Raw genomic sequence first — 24,785 nt, forward strand, 5'->3', positions numbered from 1 at the left:
CCCTTTCCCCCCCACCCCTCACGATTTGGGATCTCTTCTGATTTGGCTAAAGCATATTTTCCTGGGGTTGTTGCCACCCTTTTAGTATTTTACTTACTCCTTCATATACTCTTATCTGGACAAAATGACAAGGCGGAAAAATTCACCACAAAAAAAAGAACAAGAGGCAGTACCAAAGGCTAAGGACCTAATCAATACAGACATTGGTAATATGTCAGATCTAGAGTTCAGAATGACGATTCTCAAGGTTCTAGCTGGGCTCGAAAAAGGCATGGAAGATATTAGAGAAACCCTCTCGGGAGATATAAAAGCCCTTTCTGGAGAAATAAAAGAACTAAAATCTAATCAAGTTGAAATAAAAAAAGCTATTAATGAGGTGCAATCAAAAATGGAGGCTCTCACTGCTAGGATAAATGAGGCAGAAGAAAGAATTAGCGATATAGAAGACCAAATGACAGAGAATAAGGAAGCTGAACAAAAGAGGGACAAACAACTACTGGACCACGAGGGCAGAATTCGAGAGATAAGTGACACCATAAGACGAAACAACATTAGAATAATTGGGATTCCAGAAGAAGAAGAAAGAGAGAGGGGAGCAGAAGGTATATTGGAGAGAATTATTGGAGAGAATTTCCCCAATATGGCAAAGGGAACAAGCATCAAAATCCAGGAGGTTCAGAGAACCCCACTCAAAATCAATAAGAATAGGTCCACACCCCGTCACCTAATAGTCAAATTTACAAGTCTTAGTGACAAAGAGAAAATCCTGAAAGCAGCCCGGGAGAAGAAGTCTGTAACATACAATGGTAAAAATATTAGATTGGCAGCAGACTTATCCACAGAGACCTGGCAGGCCAGAAAGAGCTGGCATGATATATTCAGAGTACTAAACGAGAAAAACATGCAGCCAAGAATACTATATCCAGCTAGGCTATCATTGAAAATAGAAGGAGAGATTAAAAGCTTCCAGGACAAACAAAAACTGAAAGAATTTGCAAACACCAAGCCAGCTCTACAGGAAATATTGAAAGGGGTCCTCTAAGCAAAGAGAGAACCTAAAAGTAGTAGATCAGAAAGGAACAGAAACAATATACAATAGCAGTCACCTTACAGGCAATACAATGGCACTAAATTCATATCTCTCAATAGTTACCCTGAATGTTAATGGGCTAAATGCCCCAATCAAAAGACACAGGGTATCAGAATGGATAAAAAAACAAAACCCATCTATATGTTGCCTACAAGAAACTCATTTTAAACCCGAAGACAACTTCAGATTTAAAGTGAGGGGGTGGAAAAGAATTTACCATGCTAATGGACATCAGAAGAAAGCAGGAGTGGCAATCCTTATATCAGATCACTTAGATTTTAAACCAAAGACTATAATAAGAGATGAAGATGGACACTATATCATACTCAAAGGATCTGTCCAACAAGAAGATCTAACAATTGTAAATATCTATGCCCCTAACGTGGGAGCAGCCAACTATATAAACCAATTAATAACAAAATCAAAGAAACACATCGACAATCATACAATAATAGTAGGGGACTTTAACACTCCCCTCACTGAAATGGACAGATCACCCAAGCAAAAGATCAACAAGGAAATAAAGGCCTTAAATGACACACTGGACCAGATGGACATCACAGATATATTCAGAACATTTCATCCCAAAGCAACAGAATACACATTCTTCTCTAGTGCACATGGAACATTCTCCAGAATAGATCACATCCTTGGTTCTAAATCAGGTCTTAACTGTTATCAAAAAATTGGGATCATTCCCTGCATATTTTCAGACCACAATGCTCTGAAGCTAGAACTCAATCGCAAGAGGAAATTTGGAAAGAACCCAAATATATGGCGACTAAACAGCATCCTTCTAAAGAATGAATGGGTCAACCAGGAAATTAAAGAAGAATTGAAAAAAGTCATGGAAACCAATGATAATGAAAATACAACAGTTCAAAATCTGTGGGACACAACAAAGGCAGTCCTGAGAGGAAAATATATAGCGGTACAAGCCTTTCTCAAGAAACAAGAAAGGTCTCAGGTACACAACCTAACCCTACACCTAAAGGAGCTGGAGAAAGAACAAGAAAGAAACCCTAAACCCAGCAGGAGAAGAGAAATCATAAAGATCAGAGCAGAAATCAATGAAATAGAAACCAAAAAAACAATAGAACAAATCAACGAAACTAGGAGCTGGTTCTTTGAAAGAATTAATAAGATTGATAAGCCCCTGGCCAGACTTATCAAAAAGAAAAGAGAAAGGACCCAAATAAATAAAATCATGAATGAAAGAGGAGAGATCACAACTAACACCAAAGAAATACAGACAATTATAAGAACATATTATGAGCAACTCTATGCCAACAAATTTGACAATCTGGAAGAAATGGATGCATTCCTAGAGACATATAAACTACCACAACTGAACCAGGAAGAAATAGAAAGCCTAAACAGACCCATAACCAGTAAGGAGATTGAAACAGTCATCAAAAATCTCCCAACAAACAAAAGCCCAGGGCCAGATGGCTTCCTGGGGGAATTCTACCAAACATTTAAAGAAGAACTAATTCCTATTCTCCTGAGACTGTTCCAAAAAATAGAAATGGAAGGAAAACTTCCAAACTCATTTTATGAGGCCAGCCTCACCTTGATCCCCAAACCAGACAAGGATCCCATCAAAAAAGAGAACTACAGACCAATATCCTTGATGAACACAGATGCAAAAATTCTCACCAAAATACTAGCCAATAGGATTCAACAGTACATTAAAAGGATTATTCACCACGACCAAGTGGGATTTATGCCAGGGCTGCAAGGTTGGTTCAACATCCGCAAATCAATCAATGTGATACAACACATTAATAAAAGAAAAAACAGGAACCATATGATACTCTCCATAGATGCTGAAAAAGCATTTGACAAAGTACAGCATCCCTTCCTGATCAAAACTCTTCAAAGTGTAGGGATAGAGGGCACATACCTCAATATTATCAAAGCCATCTATGAAAAACCCATCGCAAATATCATTCTCAATGGAGAAAAACTGAAAGCTTTTCCGCTAAGGTCAGGAACACGGCAGGGATGTCCGTTATCACCACTGCTATTCAACATAGTACTAGAAGTCCTAGCCTCAGCAATCAGACAACAAAAAGAAATTAAAGGCATCCAAATCGGCGAAGAAGAAGTCAAACTATCACTCTTCGCAGATGATATGATACTATATGTGGAAAACCCAAAAGACTCCACTCCAAAACTGCTAGAACTTGTACAGGAATTCAGTAATGTGTCAGGATATAAAATCAATGCACAGAAATCAGTCGCATTTCTCTACACCAACAATAAGACAGAAGAAAGAGAAATTAAGGAGTCCATCCCATTTACAATTGCACCCAAAACTATAAGATACCTAGGAATAAACCTAACCAAAGAGACTAAGAATCTATACACAGAAAACTATAAAGTACTCATGAAAGAAATTGAGGAAGACACAAAGAAATGGAAAAATGTTCCATGCTCCTGGATTGGAAGAATAAATATTGTGAAAATGTCTATGCTACCTAAAGCAATCTACACATTTAATGCAATTCCTATCAAAGTACCATCCATTTTTTTTAAAGAAATGGAACAAATAATCCTAAAATTTATATGGAACCAGAAAAGACCGCGAATATCCAAAGGAATATTGAAAAAGAAAGCCAGAGTTGGTGGCATCACAATTCCGGACTTCAAGCTCTATTACAAAGCTGTCATCATCAAGACAGCATGGTACTGGCACAAAAACAGACACATAGATCAATGGAACAGAATAGAGAGCCCAGAAATAGACCCTCAACTCTATGGTCAACTCATCTTCGACAAAGCAGGAAAGAATGTCCAATGGAAAAAAGACAGCCTCTTCAATAAATGGTGTTGGGAAAATTGGACAGCCACATGCAGAAAAATGAAATTGGATCATTTCCTTACACCACACACGAAAATAGACTCAAAATGGATGAAGGACCTCAATGTGAGAAAGGAATCCATCAGAATCCTTGAGGAGAACACAGGCAGCAACCTCTTCGACCTCAGCCGCAGCAACATCTTCCTAGGAACATCGCCAAAGGCAAGGGAAGCAAGGGCAAAAATGAACTATTGGGATTTTATCAAGATCAAAAGCTTTTGCACAGCAAAGGAAACAGTTAACAAAACCAAAAGACAACTGACAGAATGGGAGAAGATATTTGCAAACGACATATCAGATAAAGGGCTAGTGTCCAGAATCTATAAAGAACTTAGCAAACTCAACACCCAAAGAACAAATAATCCCATCAAGAAATGGGCAGAAGACATGAACAGACATTTCTGCAAAGAAGACATCCAGATGGCCAACAGACACATGAAAAAGTGCTCCATATCACTCGGCATCAGGGAAATACAAATCAAAACCACAATGAGATACCACCTCACACCAGTCAGAATGGCTAAAATTAACAAGTCCGGAAATGACAGATGCTGGCGAGGATGCGGAGAGAGGGGAACCCTCCTACACTGTTGGTGGGAATGCAAGCTGGTGCAACCACTCTGGAAAACAGCATGGAGGTTCCTCAAAATGTTGAAAATAGAACTACCCTATGACCCAGCAATTGCACTGCTGGGTATTTACCCTAAAGATACAAACGTAGTGATCCGAAGGGGCACGTGCACCCGAATGTTTATAGCAGCAATGTCTACAATAGCCAAACTATGGAAAGAACCTAGATGTCCATCAACAGACGAATGGATAAAGAAGATGTGGTATATATATACAATGGAATACTATGCAGCCATCAAAAGAAATGAAATCTTGCCATTTGCGACAACATGGATGGAACTAGAGGGTATCATGCATAGCGAAATAAGTCAATCGGAGAAAGACAACTATCATATGATCTCCCTGATATGAGGGAGAGGAGATGCAACATGGGGGGTTAATGTGGTAGGAGAAGAGTAAATGAAACAAGTTGGGATTGGGAGGGAGACAAACCATAAGTGACTCTTAATCTTACAAAACAAACTGAGGGTTGCTGGGCAGAGGGGGGTTGGGGGGGGTTATGGACATTGGGTAGGGTATGTGCTATGGTGAGTGCTGTGAAGTTTGTAAACGTGGAGATTCACAGACCTGTACCCCTGGGGGAAAAAATATATATATATATATGTTTATAAAAAATAAAATTATAAAAAAAAAAAAAAAAGCACAAAAACAAAAAACAAAAAAAAAAACAAAAAAAAAAACAGGAGTCACAGGTTCAGAGAATATGGATTCATGAGTCACCACGCCACTGCGTGCCACCGTGCCCCATCACACACTTCTGCAGTCCTTAAGTTTTCTTTCTTGACCACCTTCCACAGACAAATCATGGGCCTCTGACCACTACACAGGGAGTCTAAGAAAAGAACAGTTTCTTCTGTGTAAGTCTCCCAAGATCACTCATCACAAGCAGGGGCTCGGGTCTACCTGAACAGAGAGACAGTGCTTTCCTTTCCTATTTTTTTTTTTTTAACTGTCCTTTTAGTTAAAAGGAACAAATTGCTTCCTGTTTAAGTGACAGGTGGGAATATTACTTTTGTCTCCAGCGGTCCCATAAATAAGAAGAGTAAACCCAGATAATATAAAAAGAAAAGTAGTAAGTCAAATACCAAGATAAAAGCTTAATTCCTTAGCTGCCAGGCAGAAGCTGGAAGAGGAAGCATTTGGGAAATCTAATGGCCTGCTAGAGGTATAGGAGGTTTTCTGCCTTCCTTTCCCCTGCCCCTCCCCCCACCCCGCCAATAAGACGTTTATTGTTTTTTTCTTCTTTGTAAGCAGTAAATATCCACAATGCAGCATGACCAAGAAGCTCACTGTTTTACACTCAGTACATGCTCTTCAGATACAGACTGTTGTGCAAACATTTCATTGTCACCGGTATTTTCATCTCAACCATGTATCATGAATTTTATGAATAGTAGAACTGGAATGATACAAAATTTCACAAACATGTAGTGCAATGGTAGAGTTATTTTAGGTTCATTTCTTGCATCAATGATTTGATTAATGAAAAAAATTAATAAATAATAAGGTTGCAGAATCATTTTCATGTATATGCTTATTTACTGATAGAAGAATTCTAACATTTCACCCATGTCTGTAAGTCATTTGCCTTCTTGTTTTCATTAACACTGTTCAGAGAAATTAATGCAGTATTCCTTGTGGACACTGGGAGCTGACCTTATGTAAAAACAGAATACTGGCAATCAGTGGGCAGCTAACAAAACTGGCTCAGCTTCTCCTTGCCACAGTTGAAAAATAAAAGCTCTAGAACCTATTTAGTAATGTGATATTGCTTGAAAATGATGAAAATTTTATCACAAAACATAATACAACTATCTCTTCCCGTAGTTTCTTCAAATTACAGACACAGATACGTACATATGTTAAGATGTGTACATAATTTGATTGTTCCCTACCACTTACTGTCCTCATAAAGTAATTTGAAATTTAAAAATATCCCTATCTAAAATAGCATCCCATGATGCATATCTAATCACCGAATTCTTTCACTTGACATTGTCTCAAACTTAAAAGTGTCAGCTGATGTTCAAAGGGAACAACATGCAGAAGTAAACCTAAATTGTATCTGCATATCTCATTCATGAGGGGGGAAAAAAAAGGCACATGAGAAGTTAGGGCTCACTGACAACACAAGAACAAAGAGCCTGGCTAGTTTTCAAATTAAAATATTCTGCAGGTTTTAAGTTAGGGTTTGGATTTGAAAGTAATGCAGAGGCAGAACTGCATGAATGGGCAGTTTTTTATGTCTAAGATTTTAATTTACACATGTCAACGGCCAGGGTGTGGTGTGAGGGTGTGGGTGTGGGTGAGGCTCTCAACGGATGGGTGGTCAATGACAGGTCGCTTTAGGAAGTCAGGGAAAGGATCCCCAAGGAATACCCTTGCAGGCTTTTTCACTGCTAGAGTGCTTGAATGGTACATTAAGCGAAAAGAAAAGTTTTAAGACTTCAAGGAAACAGAAAATAGAAAATACGTGGAAAATGAATACTACAGAGTTGACGTGAAATTAGAGAAAAACACGAAAACTCCTTGCACTGTACTTGTCAGTGAGGACAGCCGAGTGGTGGTCATTACTTTTATGCAAGCTTAAAGACATGGACTGAAACTGGAACAGTGAAGTAATAAATGGTCTAGTTCCACACGTGAGTATTTTATATAATCAAACTCGTAGAATGATTAGCAAGATGGTACAAATAGAGTATAAAGGAAATGCACACAATATTTAAGAGCCCAATCTCCCAAACACTCAGCAATATGTAAGATGAATCACCAAGAGTTACTGAAGCAATAACATTAATACATGCTCACAATTCATTCCAGAAAAGCAAAAGACAAAATAGACACAGAAGCCAGGACTAGGACTTATCAATGATCAATCCCATTGAATAACAAATGGGATTCTGTGCCACTTGGCACACCAAGGCAAGTTCTGGTTCCATATTACTAATGAAATGTCAAGTATTTTGACTTAGAGTAGCTCAGTATTGAAAGAACCACTTTCAATAGCCCAACCACCCTGGGACACTTCAGTTTCTTTCTATCCATTCTCTTAAGGCTATTCACCTTAAGGGTAGCTGGAAGAAGGAGCAAATATACAGAAATGTTTTTAATTGACAACTCCTTCCAATGTACATCTGGGCTGTCATGCACATACACACCTATCTTCTGAACGCTGGTCAAAAACAATACTCTCCAGAAGGAAACATTGATTCTTTTCTGTAAAAGGATCTACGACACACTGTACCCAAAAAAGGCTTAGCGCAGTTCAAAGCTTCATAGGGGGGAAATTAAGGCAATCTAGGTCAAGAAGCCACTGAGCCAGGAATTGGTCATGTGACTGGAAGGAAAAGGGCCCCAATAAGCCACACTGTTCTCATTTACAAGATGGGCATGGTCTGGAATACACAAGTGTATGTACAAAACTATACGCATGTGTATGGATGTCAATAGAACCCTGTTTTATCAAAGATTACTGTTATCAATGTATTTTCTTCCTTCCTTACCAAGTATTTCTTCCTTAAAAGGTTTGCATTCCGGTAACTCTGGGCCTCTTGTTTTTTTGTTTTTTTGTTTTTTTTTTTTAAAGGGTTTATTTATTTATTTACGTGAGAAAGAAAGAAAGGGAGTGCGTGAGTGTGAGTGGGGGGAGTGTGTGCAGAGGAACAAGGGAGTGGGAAGGGCAGAGGGAGAGAAAATCTCAAGCAGAATAGGCACTAAGTGTGGAGCCCAATGGGGGCTCGATCTCACAACCCTGAGATTTTGTCCAATGTTAAAATCAAGAACCAGATGCTCAATCAACTGGGCCATGCAGATGCTCCAATGGCTTATTGTTCACAAGTCTCAGTAGCTTTTTCTAACTCCATCTTCTTCCAACTCTCTTTTTTCCTGAAATAATTCCTCAACTTCCACTTTATCTTGCTAACCTGGAGGAGATCTTCCATATCTTTGCTCTGTCTTTCCTTTCCTGCCCCATCTGCCCCTGGGTTCAGTCTACCTCCTGTAACTCTCCGTCCATTAGGCTTAAACAGGCTCCCCAGTTGCTATCACAATGAAAACCCCTCCCCATCACGATCTCCTGCTGGGATACCAAGTACTCCCCCCACAACACTGGAATCTACTCTTTTGATTTTTACAGACTTGCAGCTCAAACCACCCACTCCTTGAGCATTTCAAAACTCAGTATGCTCAAAACACCTCCAAATCCTTGCCTCCTGTGTTTATTATTTCTTTTAATTGCGTCATTACCTCCCCACTCAATTTGGAAACCTCAAAAGTCTTCTTCGATAATCTCTTCTCCCTCACCAGGTACAACCATCCAGTTGTTTGTCATACCTTTTCAGTTTTAACTCTGTAATTTCTCCCATCTTCCATCTTACCTTATGATTCCAACTGCCCTATTTTGGGCATAAGTTATTCCTCACTTCATATACCACAATAACCCCAAGGTGGGCATTTTCTTTAAGTTTTTCTTCCTTCCTTTCTATCCTACAAATATCCTTTGGGGACAATGGTCTTATAGCAAATTCAAGACTCTATCATTCTCTGCTTAACAATTTCTAGCCCTAATTTCCAATGGAAATATGACTCTATTTGATACCATATCATATAATTGAAATTTGCTGAGTAGAACCTAAATGTTCTCATAAAAAAAAATACATAACATATTTAAAATTTGCATTGTTTGGAAATAAAAAGGAAAATGAAACAGGTGAAATTAACTTTAATCATGTATTATAAATAACCCAATATATTAATATTTTTTCAATATTCAGCCAATATAAATATTGCTATTGGGATGTAATCCATTCATTTTTCAAAATATGTCTGTGAAATTCAGTATTTTGCACTTAAAACAAATCTCAGTTTGGATTAGCCATACTTCAAGTGCCCAATAGTCACATAGGGCTACCTTATTGGACAGTGTAGATCTACAGAAATACAGCTTAGGTTTGAAATGTGATTACACTTAATAATGGCATGTAACTTTAGGCAAGGTAGTAATCTCTCTGTACCTCAGTTTCCTTCTATTCTATAAAGTAGTAATATTTATAATAATACCTATCTCAAAGGGTCTTTGAAATAATTAAATAAATTAACAGAAATAGATTGCTTAAGTTGGGGCTGACATGCAAGAAAACCTTAGTAAACATTAATTGTCATTATAATCAAAGCTTTTCCATACTTTCCATGGATAACCAGCAACCAATTCTATGTCATACTTTTCTCCACACTTAAATAATCCTTCTTGCCTTTTATGGGCTGAATGTCTGTGTCTTCCCCCAAATCATATGTTGAAGTCCTATCCCCCATTTAACAGTATTAGGAGGTGGGGACATTGGGAGGTAATGAGGTTTATATGAAGCCATGAGGATAGGGCCCTCATGAAAAGATTAGTGTCCTAACCAGAAGAAACCAAAGACTTAATCTTCCTGCCATTTAAGGACCTAGAAAGAAGTCAGGTGTCAGCAAGCTAGAAATAGTGACCTCACCAGGAAGTGAATCAACTGGCACCTTGACCTTAGATGTCTCAGCCTCCAGAATTATGAGAAATAAATTTCTGTTTTTAAAGCCACCAAGCCTATGCAGCTTAAATAGACTAACACATTGTTCCGTTCTCTTAGGTTATGTCCAATTTTAACATAACGGTTATATCCATGGGCTGTGGAGTGAAGTGGTCTTCTAGACTGGTTTGTAAATTCTGGCTCAAACTTTTGTTAGCTATTTGAATTGTAGAAAGTTCCTTAACTTGTCAGAGCTATCAGTCCCTCATTTATAAAACAGGGATAATAACAGTATAAAGCTCAGAAGGTTGCCAAAGGAATTAAATGATATAATCCACACAAGGCCCTTAGCTCAATGCTTGGTACCAAGTAAAGCACTCAATACATGTTCACTCTATTTTTATTTTAAGACCCAGCTCAAATGCTGTCTTACCCATGAATATTTTTCCTTCTTCATTTTTTAAAAAGACTTTATTTATTTATTTGACACAAAGAGATCACAAGTAGGCAGAGAGGCAGGCGGGGGGGGGGGAGAAGGAGGCTCCCCACTGAACGAGAGTCCAATGCAGGGCTCGATCCTAGGACCCTGAGATCATGATCTGAGCCGAAGGCAGAGGCTTAACCCCCTGAGCCACCCAGACGCCCCATCCTTCTTCATTTTTTTTTTTAAGATTTAACTATTTATTTGACAGACAGAGATCACAAATAAGCAGAGACAGGCAGAGAGAGGAGGAAGCAGGCTCCCTGCTGAGCAGAGACACCCCCCCCCCCGCAATGTGGGGCTCGATCCCAGGACTCTGGGATCATGACCTGAGCTTAAGGCAGAGGTTTAACCCACTGAGCCACCCAGGGGCCCCCCGTCTTCATTTTTTTTTTAAAGATTCTTTTATTCATTTGAGAGACAGAGAGAAGCACAGCAGGGAGGGATGGAGAGAAAGAGAGAAAGACTTAAGCAGACTCCATGCGGACTGTGGAGCCCAATGTGGGACTCAGTCTCACAACCCTGAGACCATGATCTGAGCCAAAACCAAGAGTTGGATGTTTAACCTATTGTACCATCCAGGTGTCCCAACCTTCATTTCTGTAACTTCTCCCTTCCGAGAACTTCCATTCCATTCTAGTCTCTTTTATCAGCATTTTTTTAAATAGGATTTTAAATCTTAGCATTTTTCTTCTCTTACTGTTTACATGTGTCTCCTTTCCTTCCTAGACAGACAACAACCCAATCCATCTTAGCCTCCTCAATACCACTTATCACAATGCCTTACACAAGATCAACACTTAGGAAATGTCTGCTGAATGGCTGTTCCAAAAGATAACCAGGGTTGCAGTGTGTGGGATAAGTTGGAGAAGGGAAGACAAAGAAGGCAAAGAGATGAAGGGCAAGATTAGGGCAATAGTTCAAGTGAAAGATGATAAAGACTGGAGCGGACTACGGAAAACTGAACTGCAAGTGGTGAAAACAGAGAATGAAAGGAAGTGTCATTTAGGGACACCCTCTGTCACAGCATAAACACTGCCTTCTCGCTACTCATCAGTATGTTCATAAGATGGATGCTACTGACCAAAATCAGGATTCCTTTTGTAGTGCCTTGTGTAAATGCATACACATGGGTTTGCTTATGCGTGTGTTCATGAGTTTGCCATTATTCATGAGTTAATAAAAACTGCATCCGTACACAGCAGAAACCCAATCCTTTTAGCTCTGCTAAAAGCTCACTGAAAGACAAAATATACCCAGAGATACTTAAAAACACTTTTATGTGATGAGTACTTTAAGACAGCTTATCACTTAGGCAATAGTCAATTAAGTTGGTTTGAATGAACACTGCATTTCCAGGAGTCAGTTAATTAATCAACAGATACATTTGCGACAATAGCTACTTTAAGAGCTAAATAAAATTGTGGGTTTTATTTAATCTTATGCGTTTCCTGAACTCTAACAGCATTTCCAATGCACATTATTTTGTAAGTCCCTGAAATGCTTTCCTAGTCACCATCAAGCTTACAAAAATCCAATATGTGGGGTTATCAATGATCAAGGTTATAAGAACAAACTATGCCAACAATGCCTGCCTTGTTTTTCTCCAGATTTTCACATTCATACCCTGATAAACTGTCAAGATTTAAATGGGATAAATAAAAAGCATTTCAAGATTTAGGGCCCTGCAAGTGAGGGGGATGATTTGAAATAAGTTTATCGGTGAAAACAAGGAGGATGTCAAGATTTATAAGCATAGATCAGCGTCATCTCCATTTCACCAGTATCAGTGCCATCAAATCATATTACACTGCACACAAATACCACGGAAGAAATGACAGTCATTTGAGTTTATGGCGACAGTTTACTTGAAGTGCTACATGCAACACCACACACTCATTTTCTCCGTGATTACAAGGGTGGCGTCATTAAAGCAATTGAAAAATACCCCTCAATTACTTCAAGGAGGACCTAAAAAGTTTATTTTGCTTTTAAAGCTTTCCTTGGCCATGACGGGATGAAAGACTAGCACAGAAGGTGATTCACATTAAGGTGACAAAGACCAGGATGGATCATGGGATTCGGGCGCTCAAAGATGTCGTGTCCTTTGCCACAAACTACTGCCTTTAAAAGAAGCAGAGAGTATGATTTTCAAATGCAGCCCAAACACGTGAATTTTGTTTGTATTGTTTGCGGATGTTGTCCATTACTAAATCCATACTATTAAAGGAAGCCAAGGCTCATGTTTGGTGACGATATATTTTATCTTTAATTATAATATCAACAGTTCTTAAGAAATTATTTAATCAGTATGATATGAATCATCTCCTAAGGCGTGATCTATGGTCTCATCTATGACACATTTAGGGACATGATGAAGGGCACAGGCTGCCTTCATAATTCTTGAAAGAGGCAAATAAAGTTTATGGGTTAATAAGGCTCTGCAGAATAGAGACTAGGCTAGGTTAGAGGGGTTGGTGTGGTTGGGGGGGTTGTTGTTTATTGCTTCTTACACTATTTAAGCCAGGAGTGGAGCTACGTAGGTATAGTATCACTGAAGAGCTGGTTTCTTCTGCTATCTCTGATCCATAGGCACAGAATCAGCATTTCCCTCAGGCTGGTTTTTCTGATTACAGGATGGAAACCGGCAGCCATCAGGATTTTAGGATTCATCACTTAGACACAGTAGGAGACAGGACACTTTCCACAAAGTTTGAACAAAATGTTATGACCAAAAATTTGCCACAAGCTTAGCAATTGAGGCCAGTCACTGGAGCAAATGAGATAGGTCCATCTTTGGAGCTTTGCAGGGTACCAATCTTACCCAAGCTCCATGGCTGTTTCATACTGCAGTTGGAACCACTACCACAAGATCCACTATAAGGACAACTGAAGATCATCCTCCCTTCTCAGATTAATGGCTACTTATTTTCACAAATAGTTTTTAGGTATTATAAAGTGCCAGTAGATCCCAACATACTGGTTATTCACTAAAATTTTAAGAGAAAAATTTGATGAAATAAGAACCCCTTGGAACTTTTACAGAAATATATTTTCCATATGGTGTTTTAACTGGGCATCAACAATGATTTCAGTTATCCAAGGAAATATCTCTTTCCAAAAGACTTATATTTACTCAACTAGTCCTACTAGGGGATTAAAACAAAAAACACAGTAGGATATAGTCTGTAAAGTCTAGAATTTCCACATGCATTGATTAAGGGCTTGTCTACAGTCACCAAGCAATGTCACGTGAAATCTGAACTCATCCTACAAAGAATTTAGTATCTGAAAGCAATCCATTCTCAGGACATACTCCCATATGAAATCAAAAAGTCCCATTATCTTAATTCATTTGGTTTCCTGTTGGAGTAGTACATGGCAAAAAACATTTGTAAATAGGTCAGGTTTTTATTTCATAAATGTCTAGATTTGTGGTGTCCAAAATAAATAAAAGGCAAGCTACACACACACTTTAAAGTTTCCAGGATCCACATTTAAAAAGTTAAAAGAAACAAGTGAAATTAATTTTAATAATACCTTTACTTAACCAAATATATCTAAAATATTATCATTTCAACATCTAATGAATATAAAATTACTGAGATATTTTAAATCTTAATATTTTTGGAACCAAGTCTTTGAATAACTGTGTGCAGTTTATACTTACAGTACACTCATTGTGGACTAGCCACATGTGGCTAGTGGCTTCCATTTTGGGCAGTAAACATCTACAATTTCTAATATGGTTAAGCAATTAACTAACAGGTAATTACGTAATGAAACAACAATCTCCTTGAGTTCTTGATGATTCTTACCCCGTGGCTTATACCCTGGCTTTATTCCAAAAAATAAATTATTGAAGTAGTAGATACTACCGATTATAGTAGGGTACTATACTTTGATTTCAAAGACAAGTAGACATCCTGATATAAGCACAAAGATTAGAAAAGTCACTTAAAATCTTAGAGACTGTTCTCCTTGTCTCTAAGATAGAAGTAATACTATTCTATCTCACTACTTTTGTGAATTAGAGGAGCTAAGTAAAGCACTTCCACAGAATGAGGTCCATCCATTAATATTATTAGTATATTAACTTTGCTGTCATTACTATTGTTCCTTCCTTTCCTGGCTTCTTCTCAAAATGCAGGAGGGTTCTCTTCTCTATCTCCTTTCTCCTTAGGTCTCTGGCTTTTAAACTTTTTTGACAGCAACTGAGTGAGAAATACATGAACTATCAAGACTTGACACACATATATTAAAAGGAAGGCTCCAGAAGGATTAGGATATTGTTGGATTTTTTTTTTTCACTGCTATATTCCCAAGGCCTATAAGCGCTCAAAAGAATATACTTACCAAGTGACCAGGGCATGCTGATAGATCCTGCTCCAACCCTTTTTAATTCTAATTTACCCATTTTAATAAGAAACACTGGTCATGATCCACTCAGTTGACTTTTTTACCCACTACTTAATGGAAAACTGTAACCCATACTTTGTTCTGGGTCTTCATTCCACTCACGAGGCACACCTCTTGAGGTGAACAGAAGTAATTTGCCCTAAACACAAGGCGATGTAGAACCTTCAAGTTATCCTCAACTCACCCTTTTCTTTCACACCCCACATCTATCCTACCAGCAAAGAGTCATGATTTTACCTTCAAAATAAACTCAAAATTTGACCACCAACCCTACCACCACCCTGGAGTCAGCCGCCGTCACCCTTGACTGATGGCTGCGTGAATTTCTAACTAGTGCCTCTGCTTGCTCACTTGGCCTTCTACAGTTAATCCACAACACGGTGTCCAGCGAGGCTCTTTTAAAAAATAAGTGAGATCAAATCATTTCTCTATTCCAACCATGCTATGGTTCCTTGGGGCATTTAGAATAAAAGCTCTAAATCTTCTCATTTACTCATTTTCTGCTATATTCATCCCCACATTACCTCTTGGCTCTCACCTGTTGCTTCCCTCCTGGTCCAACCAGGCTAGCTTTCCTGCTGTTCTAGACACTCAGCTTGACATATGTTAGAACCTTTGCATGGACTGTTGACTTTGCCTGGAGCTCTTTTCTCTAAATATCCACAAGGTCAACTTGCTCACCTCTAAGTCTTTGTTCAAATGTTAACTTCTTGATGAGGACTGACCTTATTTAAAATGGCAATCCACATCCCAATCTCCCACACTCTCACCATATTTTGCTTCTCTTCCCCATTGCACTATCATCTTCTAACTTAATGCCACATTCCACCTCACCATGACAAAACATAAATCCCACAGGACGAAGAGCTCTGTCAATTTTCTTCACTGAAGACAATATATGTTGCATAAACAGATGCCAAAAAAAGTATGTTTAAGAATGAATGAAGCCTAATGGTTTTTTTTTTTTTAAGAAAATCAGTCAAATTCATCCTAAGAAAAAGTCCTGGCCAGAAATTACTTTTGCCTTTTTGCCTCTTTGTTGCAGGAGGAAGCATGCAGAGACAAAACAGCAGAAGGAAATGGAAAAAATGTACAAAATAATGAATAATCAAAAGATTAAATATGAGAAGATAGAAAACGCAAATTATCAAACATTTGCTGCATTTATCTGGTTTATATCATTGGCTGAAAACCACTCTAAGTAAGCAAATTCCCACAAAGTGTTTTTGCTTGCCATTTGTTATAAGACAGTCCCTATATCATAAACAGAGTTTCAACTTTAATACATAAAAGATGACCCATACTGGTTAGCAAAATATCACACTCACAAACCTTTTAACCTAAATTTTATAGGTCCTAGAGGAGTACCGAAGTATGTAAAGAACTATATACAATCAATGTTCTTTAGAAAATTGGTAAAAGCCCAATTCTTCTCTATAATTATAAAAATTACCACTTTTCTAAATAACTCTACCTTAAATTTATCATATATTAATCCAATTCTTCCCTACAAATCCTTATAGATTTTTTTATCAACATATCCAGAGAATCAAGTTGACCTTTAAATTGTTTTATGATGTCTTAACATTCCAGCAAAATGGACACTGCTTTTTCTTATAAATTTGCTCAAAAATACGTAAAACATTTCCCAAAAATGCTGAAACAATCAATGCAAACTGGACATTGTGTAAAATTACAATGGAAAATTTTAAGCCATTGATAAAGTGATCTTGTTTTCTGTTGCTATAATTCCACTTCCTGCATTTATCTTCTTTTCAATTAGTTGGGAAATTTCAAGGTTGCCCTAAGAAACTTGATGTGGTGAGTAATAATACTGCGGTAGTACAATCCCTTTCATTTTGGTCCCCTCTACAACAATAAAACTCAAATCTGAAATTATGTAAATGAAAAAAGGAATCCAAGAAATGGGTATTTTAGTCTTGATATCTGTGTTGAGCTTTCTCCAATGATCACTTGAAAAGGCAAATATCTATAAATACTTGACCCTTCTTCCCTAGATGCAAATTAGTGGCAGTCAAAGATAATTTAGAAGCAAGACTGAGACATCACAGGGGAAAACCGATTTAAAAGAAATAAAAACTTCAAAAGTTGGAGGTTTTATTTTATAATCTCTTACTGATTATGAATTTTTGCCATATATTTTCATTTAAATACGTGAAAAATGTTTTAAGTTTGACATAAGAGCTTAAAAATCTACACCAATAAATGTACTTCTTCAAGTAACATGCTTAATCTGACAATACATTTGTCCTCATTCCACATCAATTTTGTATTCTTAGAAAAGTGACAGACTACTTTTGTAATTAGTTTCCTTAGGTATCCTAAAGGAATTGTGCTTAGGTAGAAAACTGGTTATCTCCTCAAGAGATGGGCACTGAATTTTTTACAGGGTGATGATCTCTGGAACTTATTTTCAGAGGGATGGGTCAAACAGGCAAATAAAAGGAAACACACACAGACACATAGACAGAACAAATACAATAAAATGGTATAATATTCAAATAAAAGCAAACATAAATGGAATGTATGTGCGTATTCATTTACTATTTTTTCAGTTTTTTTTAATGTGCTCGTTAATATTTCTAGTACAAAGAAGGAAAACATTAAGGAAACCAAAAACATTAATAGTAGTATATATACCACTTTATTTTTAAAAATTTTTCTTTTACTTTGCTACTCTTCCAGAAAACAAAACAAAAAGGAAATATATCAAATAATTTATGATAGATGCTTTCATATAACTGATATGTGACTCATTCCTTTTTCTATTTTGTTCTAGATTTAAAATTTTCCAAAAACTAAAAAAGAAAAAAGAATATTTTTGATTCCTAAAATAAGTTATTTGTAAAAGTAAAAATCATATTCTTTTTAAGATTATATATGAAAATACTGTTTTTTTTAAAAAAAGCTTATATTCTCCCTTGTATTCTAGAGATTACAACTTTTAGCTCCTTCTGAGGAAAAAGTCATAAATTAACATTCTCAAATTCTGATAAACTGTTACAGTTATAATACTACAGTAGGTTTGTATTATTAGGTATCTTTGCTATGGAGATAGAAAGGCTTGTGAAAATCAGGGAACTGGGAAGAGAACTGATTTTCAGAAGAGGAAATCAAAAATTTCTTTCAGGAAAAACATTTGCTTCTCTTTGCTACTGGTGGAGTATTATTTTAACATTTAAAAATTATTTAACATATGGCTCAAGTATAATTCTAACCTCCAGTTAGAAAATACAGCTTATTGTTACCTCCTAGGCAGCCAATGAATGAAAGCAGGATCAACTGTTTCCATGACAACATCATCTTTAATTGCCAAAAGCAAGAGTAACTCTTGTCCAGTCTTTGATGAATAGAATGCTTTGTCTTCAGGTAAATCCTTTAATCTGTAAAATAGATGTACAAAGAAGTTAGACTTAAAAAAAAAAAGTTGCTTTAAAAAAATACATTTTCTTCTTTTCATAAAACTGTATCATTCACAGCCACTCAAAATCCTAAAATGAAAAAAAAAAATCCTAAAATGAAACAAATCTTTTGTGATACAAAAGAGAAGATTTATGAAACGTAGTTACTTTAAAAAAAGTTTATGTGCAGCACCTGAGTGGTTTAGTCAGTTGAGGGTCCGACGCTTGATTTCAGCTTAGGTCATGATCTCAGGGTCGTGAGATCAGGCCCATCACAGGGGTTCAGAACTAAGCATGGAGCCCACTTGGCATTCTCTCTCTCTCCCTCTCCCCCTCCCTCATTTGTGCTCTCTCTCTCTCTCAAAAAACAAAAAAATTAATTAATTAAAAAAATAAAAACATTTCATGTAATTGACATGCAGTTGGAAGCAGTTTCACAGAATTATAAATGTTCAACAACACAAAAGTATTAAATATTAACATATCAAATATTGAAACTTTTGCTAGATAATAATTAGAACAAATAACATATTACCCTAAAATTCTAACTTTTCTCATTTTCTTAATGATAACATTTTGGTAAAACTAAGAGTCAAATATGAAGATACCTTGAAGCACCATTTTCACTGTCTCTGAATCCCTAATAAGACATATAAATTATAAATAGCATTATCAATGTTCATATGAAGCCTATTTTTTTTCAGAGACAATTATAAAAATTCCCTCATTACATATGCTGCATAAAACAGATCAAAAAATAAGAATGGTGGATACTGTTCAGTCTGAGAGTCTTGAAGATGAAATAATTTTCTTCTTCCTTTCTTGAATTTTCATGAACTTGAATGTGCTGATTGAAGAGAAAATAATTATATGGATACCTTGAATCATTTCCCGTGGCCATTTGAAACTAGTTCAAGTTACAGTCAATGATCAACTAGGCTAGATTTACACACCTAAAATTGGATAATCTTTTCTGGACTGCTGAAACTCAGCTGGTTCCATTCAGGGGAACTGATGCTTTGACTATCACCCACGTTAGCAGAAAAGGTGTAAAACTCTGATTCAGCAGTTGCTATGGATTGGGCTGTATTAGTTGTCGCTGAGCCAGAGAGAGAAATCTCAGCTTTCTCAAGACAGTGGTAGTTTATCAAGGGATCCCAATTTGTGAGGGGATGTATTTGATTGGAATCAAGTGTGTCCAGATAGCAATTTTGATAGTGAAAATACAACAACTTGCAATTAATTGTACTTGTACTTAATATCTTAAATCAGTCATTCCTCTAGTAATGTTGTTCCTGTGCACTTGTAATCTAATATATGTTCTTGCATGGGAAGTAAGATGGGGGTTGTAACAAAAATTCCAGGATTTGGGTATGATTTAATCCACAGGAATCTGAAACTGTAGAAATACAATTTGGAACTACTGTTCTAAGAACTGCAAGTTAGTAACTTATGCCATCATGGGATCTGTGCCATCTCTCACTAGCCCCATTACTACAAACTGCATATATCTTGGGTTCCCCTAATACAAACACTGCTAAATGAATTCAGATGCAAGCAGCTTACTTGGATGGTGAAGGACAAAGAGTCAGGGTATGAAGAAAGGAGAAAAGGGGAAGAAGGAAGCCAATAAAGGGTAAGAAATAAAGCCACCAATCCCTATGTTTGACAGGACCTTATTCTCACTGGGGAAACTCTGAAGGTCGAGACCCAGTAGAGTGTATGCCTCAGAGTCCTCCAAGACTTACTTGGAGTTGCCCAGAGTTATCCTTGCCAACGGACAAGGAAGCTGGAATATTTATACAATAACTCTCATTAGTCACCATTTGAAGGCTATTTTCAGGGAGTTTTACCCAGCACTTCTGGGTAATGACTCCAGAGGCCAAAATGGCTCCAGAGGCAAAAAACATGGCTTCAGGTAAAGAAATGTCTATGGTGACAACTGAAAGCAGTGTGTGCACTGATGTGATGAAAAACTAGAGGGTATATGTGGGGGAGATGTAGTGTCTATTACAGTAGGCCCGTGAACCTGAGAGTTTTTGAAGCTATTTTCCATACCATCAGATTCCAAAAGACTGAGGACCAAAATTACTCAACGATTTAAGCACACAAGTGAGGGCACACTTTCTGCCATTATCAACTGTCACACTGCTCAACCTTTTTCAGTGGCTGAGTTTTCCCAATTGCATCAGAGGCTTTCAGATACCAAGCCTTCCTTCTTTTATTTCTTCTCAATCAGTGACACATTTTATATCCATATTTTTACTAACTTGAATGATAACTGAAATCATTCTAGATTACATTTAACTTATAATTGACATTCATAAATGCTATAATCTCCTTATAATCATGAATGTAAGGAAAGTAGTCCAGAAACCATGAGAAGGGTAGCACAACTATACAAACTCACACACACACATACACATGCGTGTGTGTGCACAAAGTAGAAAGGCAAGAAATAAAAGAGAAAAAAAAGACTTTCAAATACAATGGCAGTCATAAAAGGCACGGAAACATGAAATGCAATGATATATGTGATGTTTCAGATTCATAAAAAAATTGAGAGTGATTGCAAGATCTATTAAAGACTGGAGAAAATGGGTAAGTCTTGAACAGAGGAAAGGCTTGAGGAGTATAACAGTGACTGGACTGGTATCTCTTCCTCTGAGGACTTAAAGCTATCCAGGTTATACATGAAATTGAACTTGGAAAGGACGGGGTAATAACAAACATAAAAAGAACAAGTAGTTCGAATTGTCAAAGAAAAAGAAAAGACAAACTTTAACAAAGTGCCCTGTAGTACCGTCATCATAATCATTATTAAAAAGCATCCAAGTGTACCTGACTGGCTCAGTTGGTAGAGCATGCAACTCTTGATCTCATGGTCATGAGTTTACGCCCCATGATGGGCATAGAGCTTACTTTAAAAATAATAAATAAATAAATACATAAATGTATTACCTATTTTTTTTAAAAAGCATATTCACGTAACTATTAAAAGCTCTGTTCTATGTCATATAGAAAACAAAATGTAGGGGTGCCTAGGCAGCTCGGTCAGTTAAGCATCTGCCTTCATCTCAAGTCATGATCTCAGGGTCCTAGGACTGAGCCCCATGTCAGGCTCCCTGCTCGGTGGCGAGTCTGCTTCTCCCTCTCCCACTTCCCTGCTTATGTTCCCTCTCTTGCTATCTCTCTCTCTCTCTCTGTCAAACAAATAAATAAATAAGTAAATTCTTAAAAGAAAAAAAAATATATGCTCTCTGTTCTGATACTGCAGTGGAGAAAGAAAATGTTATCAACACTTACAAATAGGATAAGGAGAAAATTACTAGACTGATACTCTCTGAAGGTAGGACACAGCTCATCCATCACTAGTAGTTCTAATGTTCCAAACATCCTGTATATACAGTAATGGGCTTTCAAGTTTCAAGTTTTAATGTTTCTTCCTGAGCTTTAAGAACAATGAATAATTCAACTCAGGAGATTAAATCTTTGTACTGGACTTCATGTGAGTAAAAGCGTTTCTGTTAGAACAAGAAGATAAGTCACAGCTTGGGATCTAGCCATCATTTGGAAATCACTTCAGAAAAATGTGTATAAAGGCATTAAAAAGATGGTAACTTACAAAAATGTTTTTGGGGAGCACCTGGGTGGCTCAGTCAGTTAGGCGTCTACCTACAGCTCAGTCGTGATCCCAGGGTCCTAGGATTGAGCCCCAATCAGGCTCCTTGCTCAGCCAGGAGTCTGCTTTTCTCTCTGTCTTAACCCCTGCCATTCATGCACTCTCTCTCTCCCAAATAAATAAATAAATAAATAAATAAAATCTTTTAAAAATATGTTATCTTCCAGGGTGCCGTGGTGTCTCAGTTGGTGGAATGTGTCTGACTGGTGATTTCAACTCAGGTCATAATCACATGGGTCATGGGACTGATGGAGCCTGGCACCAGGCTCCACACTCAGCAGGGAGTCTATATGTCCCTTTCCCTCTGCTCCTCTCCCCACTTGCCCTCTCTCTCTAAAATAATAAGTAAACAAATCTTTTTAAAAAATGTTATCTTCCCAACAATGCATCCCCAAAGTAACATGCATATCACTTAAATTTTAAAAGTATAAATGTGTCCAAAGAAAGTCCAAAGTCTTTTGGAAAATTCATTCATTCAATAAATACTTATTGAGCACCTAGTAGGGGCTGGAATTTCAAGACTCAGGGAAGGTAGAGGGGTGATGGGGCTGTCAGGTCACTGATGATTCCTGTCTTCAGGAATTCCTGCCCACAAGCAGGGAAACATGATTAAATTCAATACAAAGTATTTATAAACTAGCCACTGTGAAATGTAAAATGTAGGGATAGAAGTTTCTACGAAAGGCTCAATGAGAATGGCCCTCATCAGGAAGAGCAGGGAAGCTCCTCTGAGGAAATAAAGTATAATGGAAGAAAAGAAGAGATTATATATAATCAGAGGTGTGTATGTGTTAAAGGGTAAAGGAAAGAAGAAATTTCCCAGGTATACACAAATACTTGGTATGGCCTTGAGATGGTAAAGAGGCTACTGACTCATCACTGTCTGGACCCTCTTCCATCAACTATCACCTCATCTCCCAAGAACTGCCCTAGCACCCCACTCCTGCATGGATCACATAAAGGGTTAATCCCTGGCTCAGCAAGGGGCTTCCAGAACCTGCTCTAGTCCATGTTCCTTCTGACTGGTCAGTGCCCATGCCCTACTGCTGGTTAAATATTTTGGCAGTCTGCTGTGGAAATAAGGAATAGAATACGTAAAGGCCTTGGGGCTTAAGGGTTCATGGCTTGTTGCTAGAACAGAAAGTTACTGAGATGAAATGCAGGGGCCCAGGTTGAGTGTGGTATGAAATGAGACTGCAGATGTATAATGTCTAGCTGTAGATCTCATATGCCTGGCTAAGAATACTAGTATCAAGATAAAACCCTTTGAAAAGTCACTGCAGTGTTAACCAGTAATTGCCACTCTCAATGAACATTCAAATCAGACGTATTATAATTTGTATCAGACATAAAAGGATGAAAAGAAAACATTTTGCAACACACCAGTTTCATTCTTACCTTTAGAAATCAGAGGCTACACAATATTAGGCAAACCCCCTGGTTTAAAAGAAGAAAAATATATATTCTCATCTTCTTATACATGCACACACACATACCCAAACACACACACAGAAACACAATGAATAAGGTTTGAACATAAAATAAAACCTCATTTAGGAACATTATTTCTAAAAATTATGTTGCTCGGGCACCTGGGTGGCTCAGTGGGTTAAGCCGCTGCCTTCGGCTCAGGTCATGATCTCAGGGTCCTGGGATCGAGTCCCGCATTGGGCTCTCTGCTCAGCAGGGAGCCTGCTTCCCTCTCTCTCTCTCTGCCTGCCTCTCCGTCTACCTGTGATCTCTCTCTCTGTCAAATAAATCAATAAAATCTTAAAAAAAAATTATGTTGCTCATTTTTAATCAGTGCTGAAGTAGGGCACTGACTCTATAAATAATGAAAGTAATTAATACAATCACAACCTGACTTCTCAACATTGCTAAGTATTGTCACGGAGAGAAGGGAAATACAAAACTTGTCCCACTTCTGAAATCACCAAGCTAAAATAAATACAAAGGAAGCTACTGAAGCAAGACAAATACAAATCAAAATGTCATCTGCCACATTAAAATATTCTACTAGTCATAGGAATGTTTTAAATCAAAGAAAAAATAGCCTTTAGAATTTTCTCTGCTAATAGACATTTGCATTTGAGGGCTACGGCTTAATATATTCACAACACGTTTCTCATGGCAATCTTTAAATAGCCCCCAAATTTAGTACATATTGACAACTGTACTATCTATTCTTAATGTCAGCTGAGCTTAAAAAAAAAAAAAAAAAAAGCTAGACCTTGTACTCAAAACCAAAAATGCTCTAAATAGTTGTTCCTGGTTGCTCTTTAAAAGAAGAGGCCATTTGTGGCTTTTGTCACATACTTTACAAAAATTGCTCCTAATATTGTGTATCATGAAATATTGATATATATTTATAGTATTAAAAGTATATGGCAACTTTGAATGTAGTCTTGGCAAATGCTCAGAGTTAAGCTTCTTTAGGTGGTGGAAAATTTAGGCGTGAGAATGATCTGGCTTCGTTTATATCAGAGTAACAGACACCTAATGAGAACTCTCTTTTTCAATGAGACAAACCCTACAGAAATTTTGTCTAGAAGGACTGCTTAACACATCTCTCAGATCCACAGAAAAACAACTCTCACTCTGACATGTGAGAAAGAAATTCCATTCTTTGAATATGTGTGGTTCCCAACCCCCACCAAGACCCTCCCCCAAAGCAACAGATTAGAGACCTGTACT

General features: G+C 37.5%; 1 protein-coding gene across 1 annotated transcript in view; it reads right to left on the bottom strand.

The window, feature by feature from the left end:
• CNTN3 (contactin 3) overlaps nt 1-24,785 on the bottom strand; it is a 337,742-nt gene that overhangs the window by 234,911 nt on the left and 78,046 nt on the right. Inside the window, exon 2 of the mRNA XM_032867417.1 lies at nt 18,257-18,391. Within this exon, the coding sequence (XP_032723308.1) occupies nt 18,257-18,311 (55 nt within the window). The 5' untranslated portion in view covers nt 18,312-18,391. The remainder of the gene's footprint in view (nt 1-18,256; nt 18,392-24,785) is intronic.

Source organism: Lontra canadensis, unplaced genomic scaffold (genome assembly GCF_010015895.1).
Source record: "Lontra canadensis isolate GAN:19392208 unplaced genomic scaffold, GSC_riverotter_1.0 scaffold34, whole genome shotgun sequence".
In the NCBI taxonomy this organism is placed as follows: domain Eukaryota; kingdom Metazoa; phylum Chordata; class Mammalia; order Carnivora; family Mustelidae; genus Lontra; species Lontra canadensis.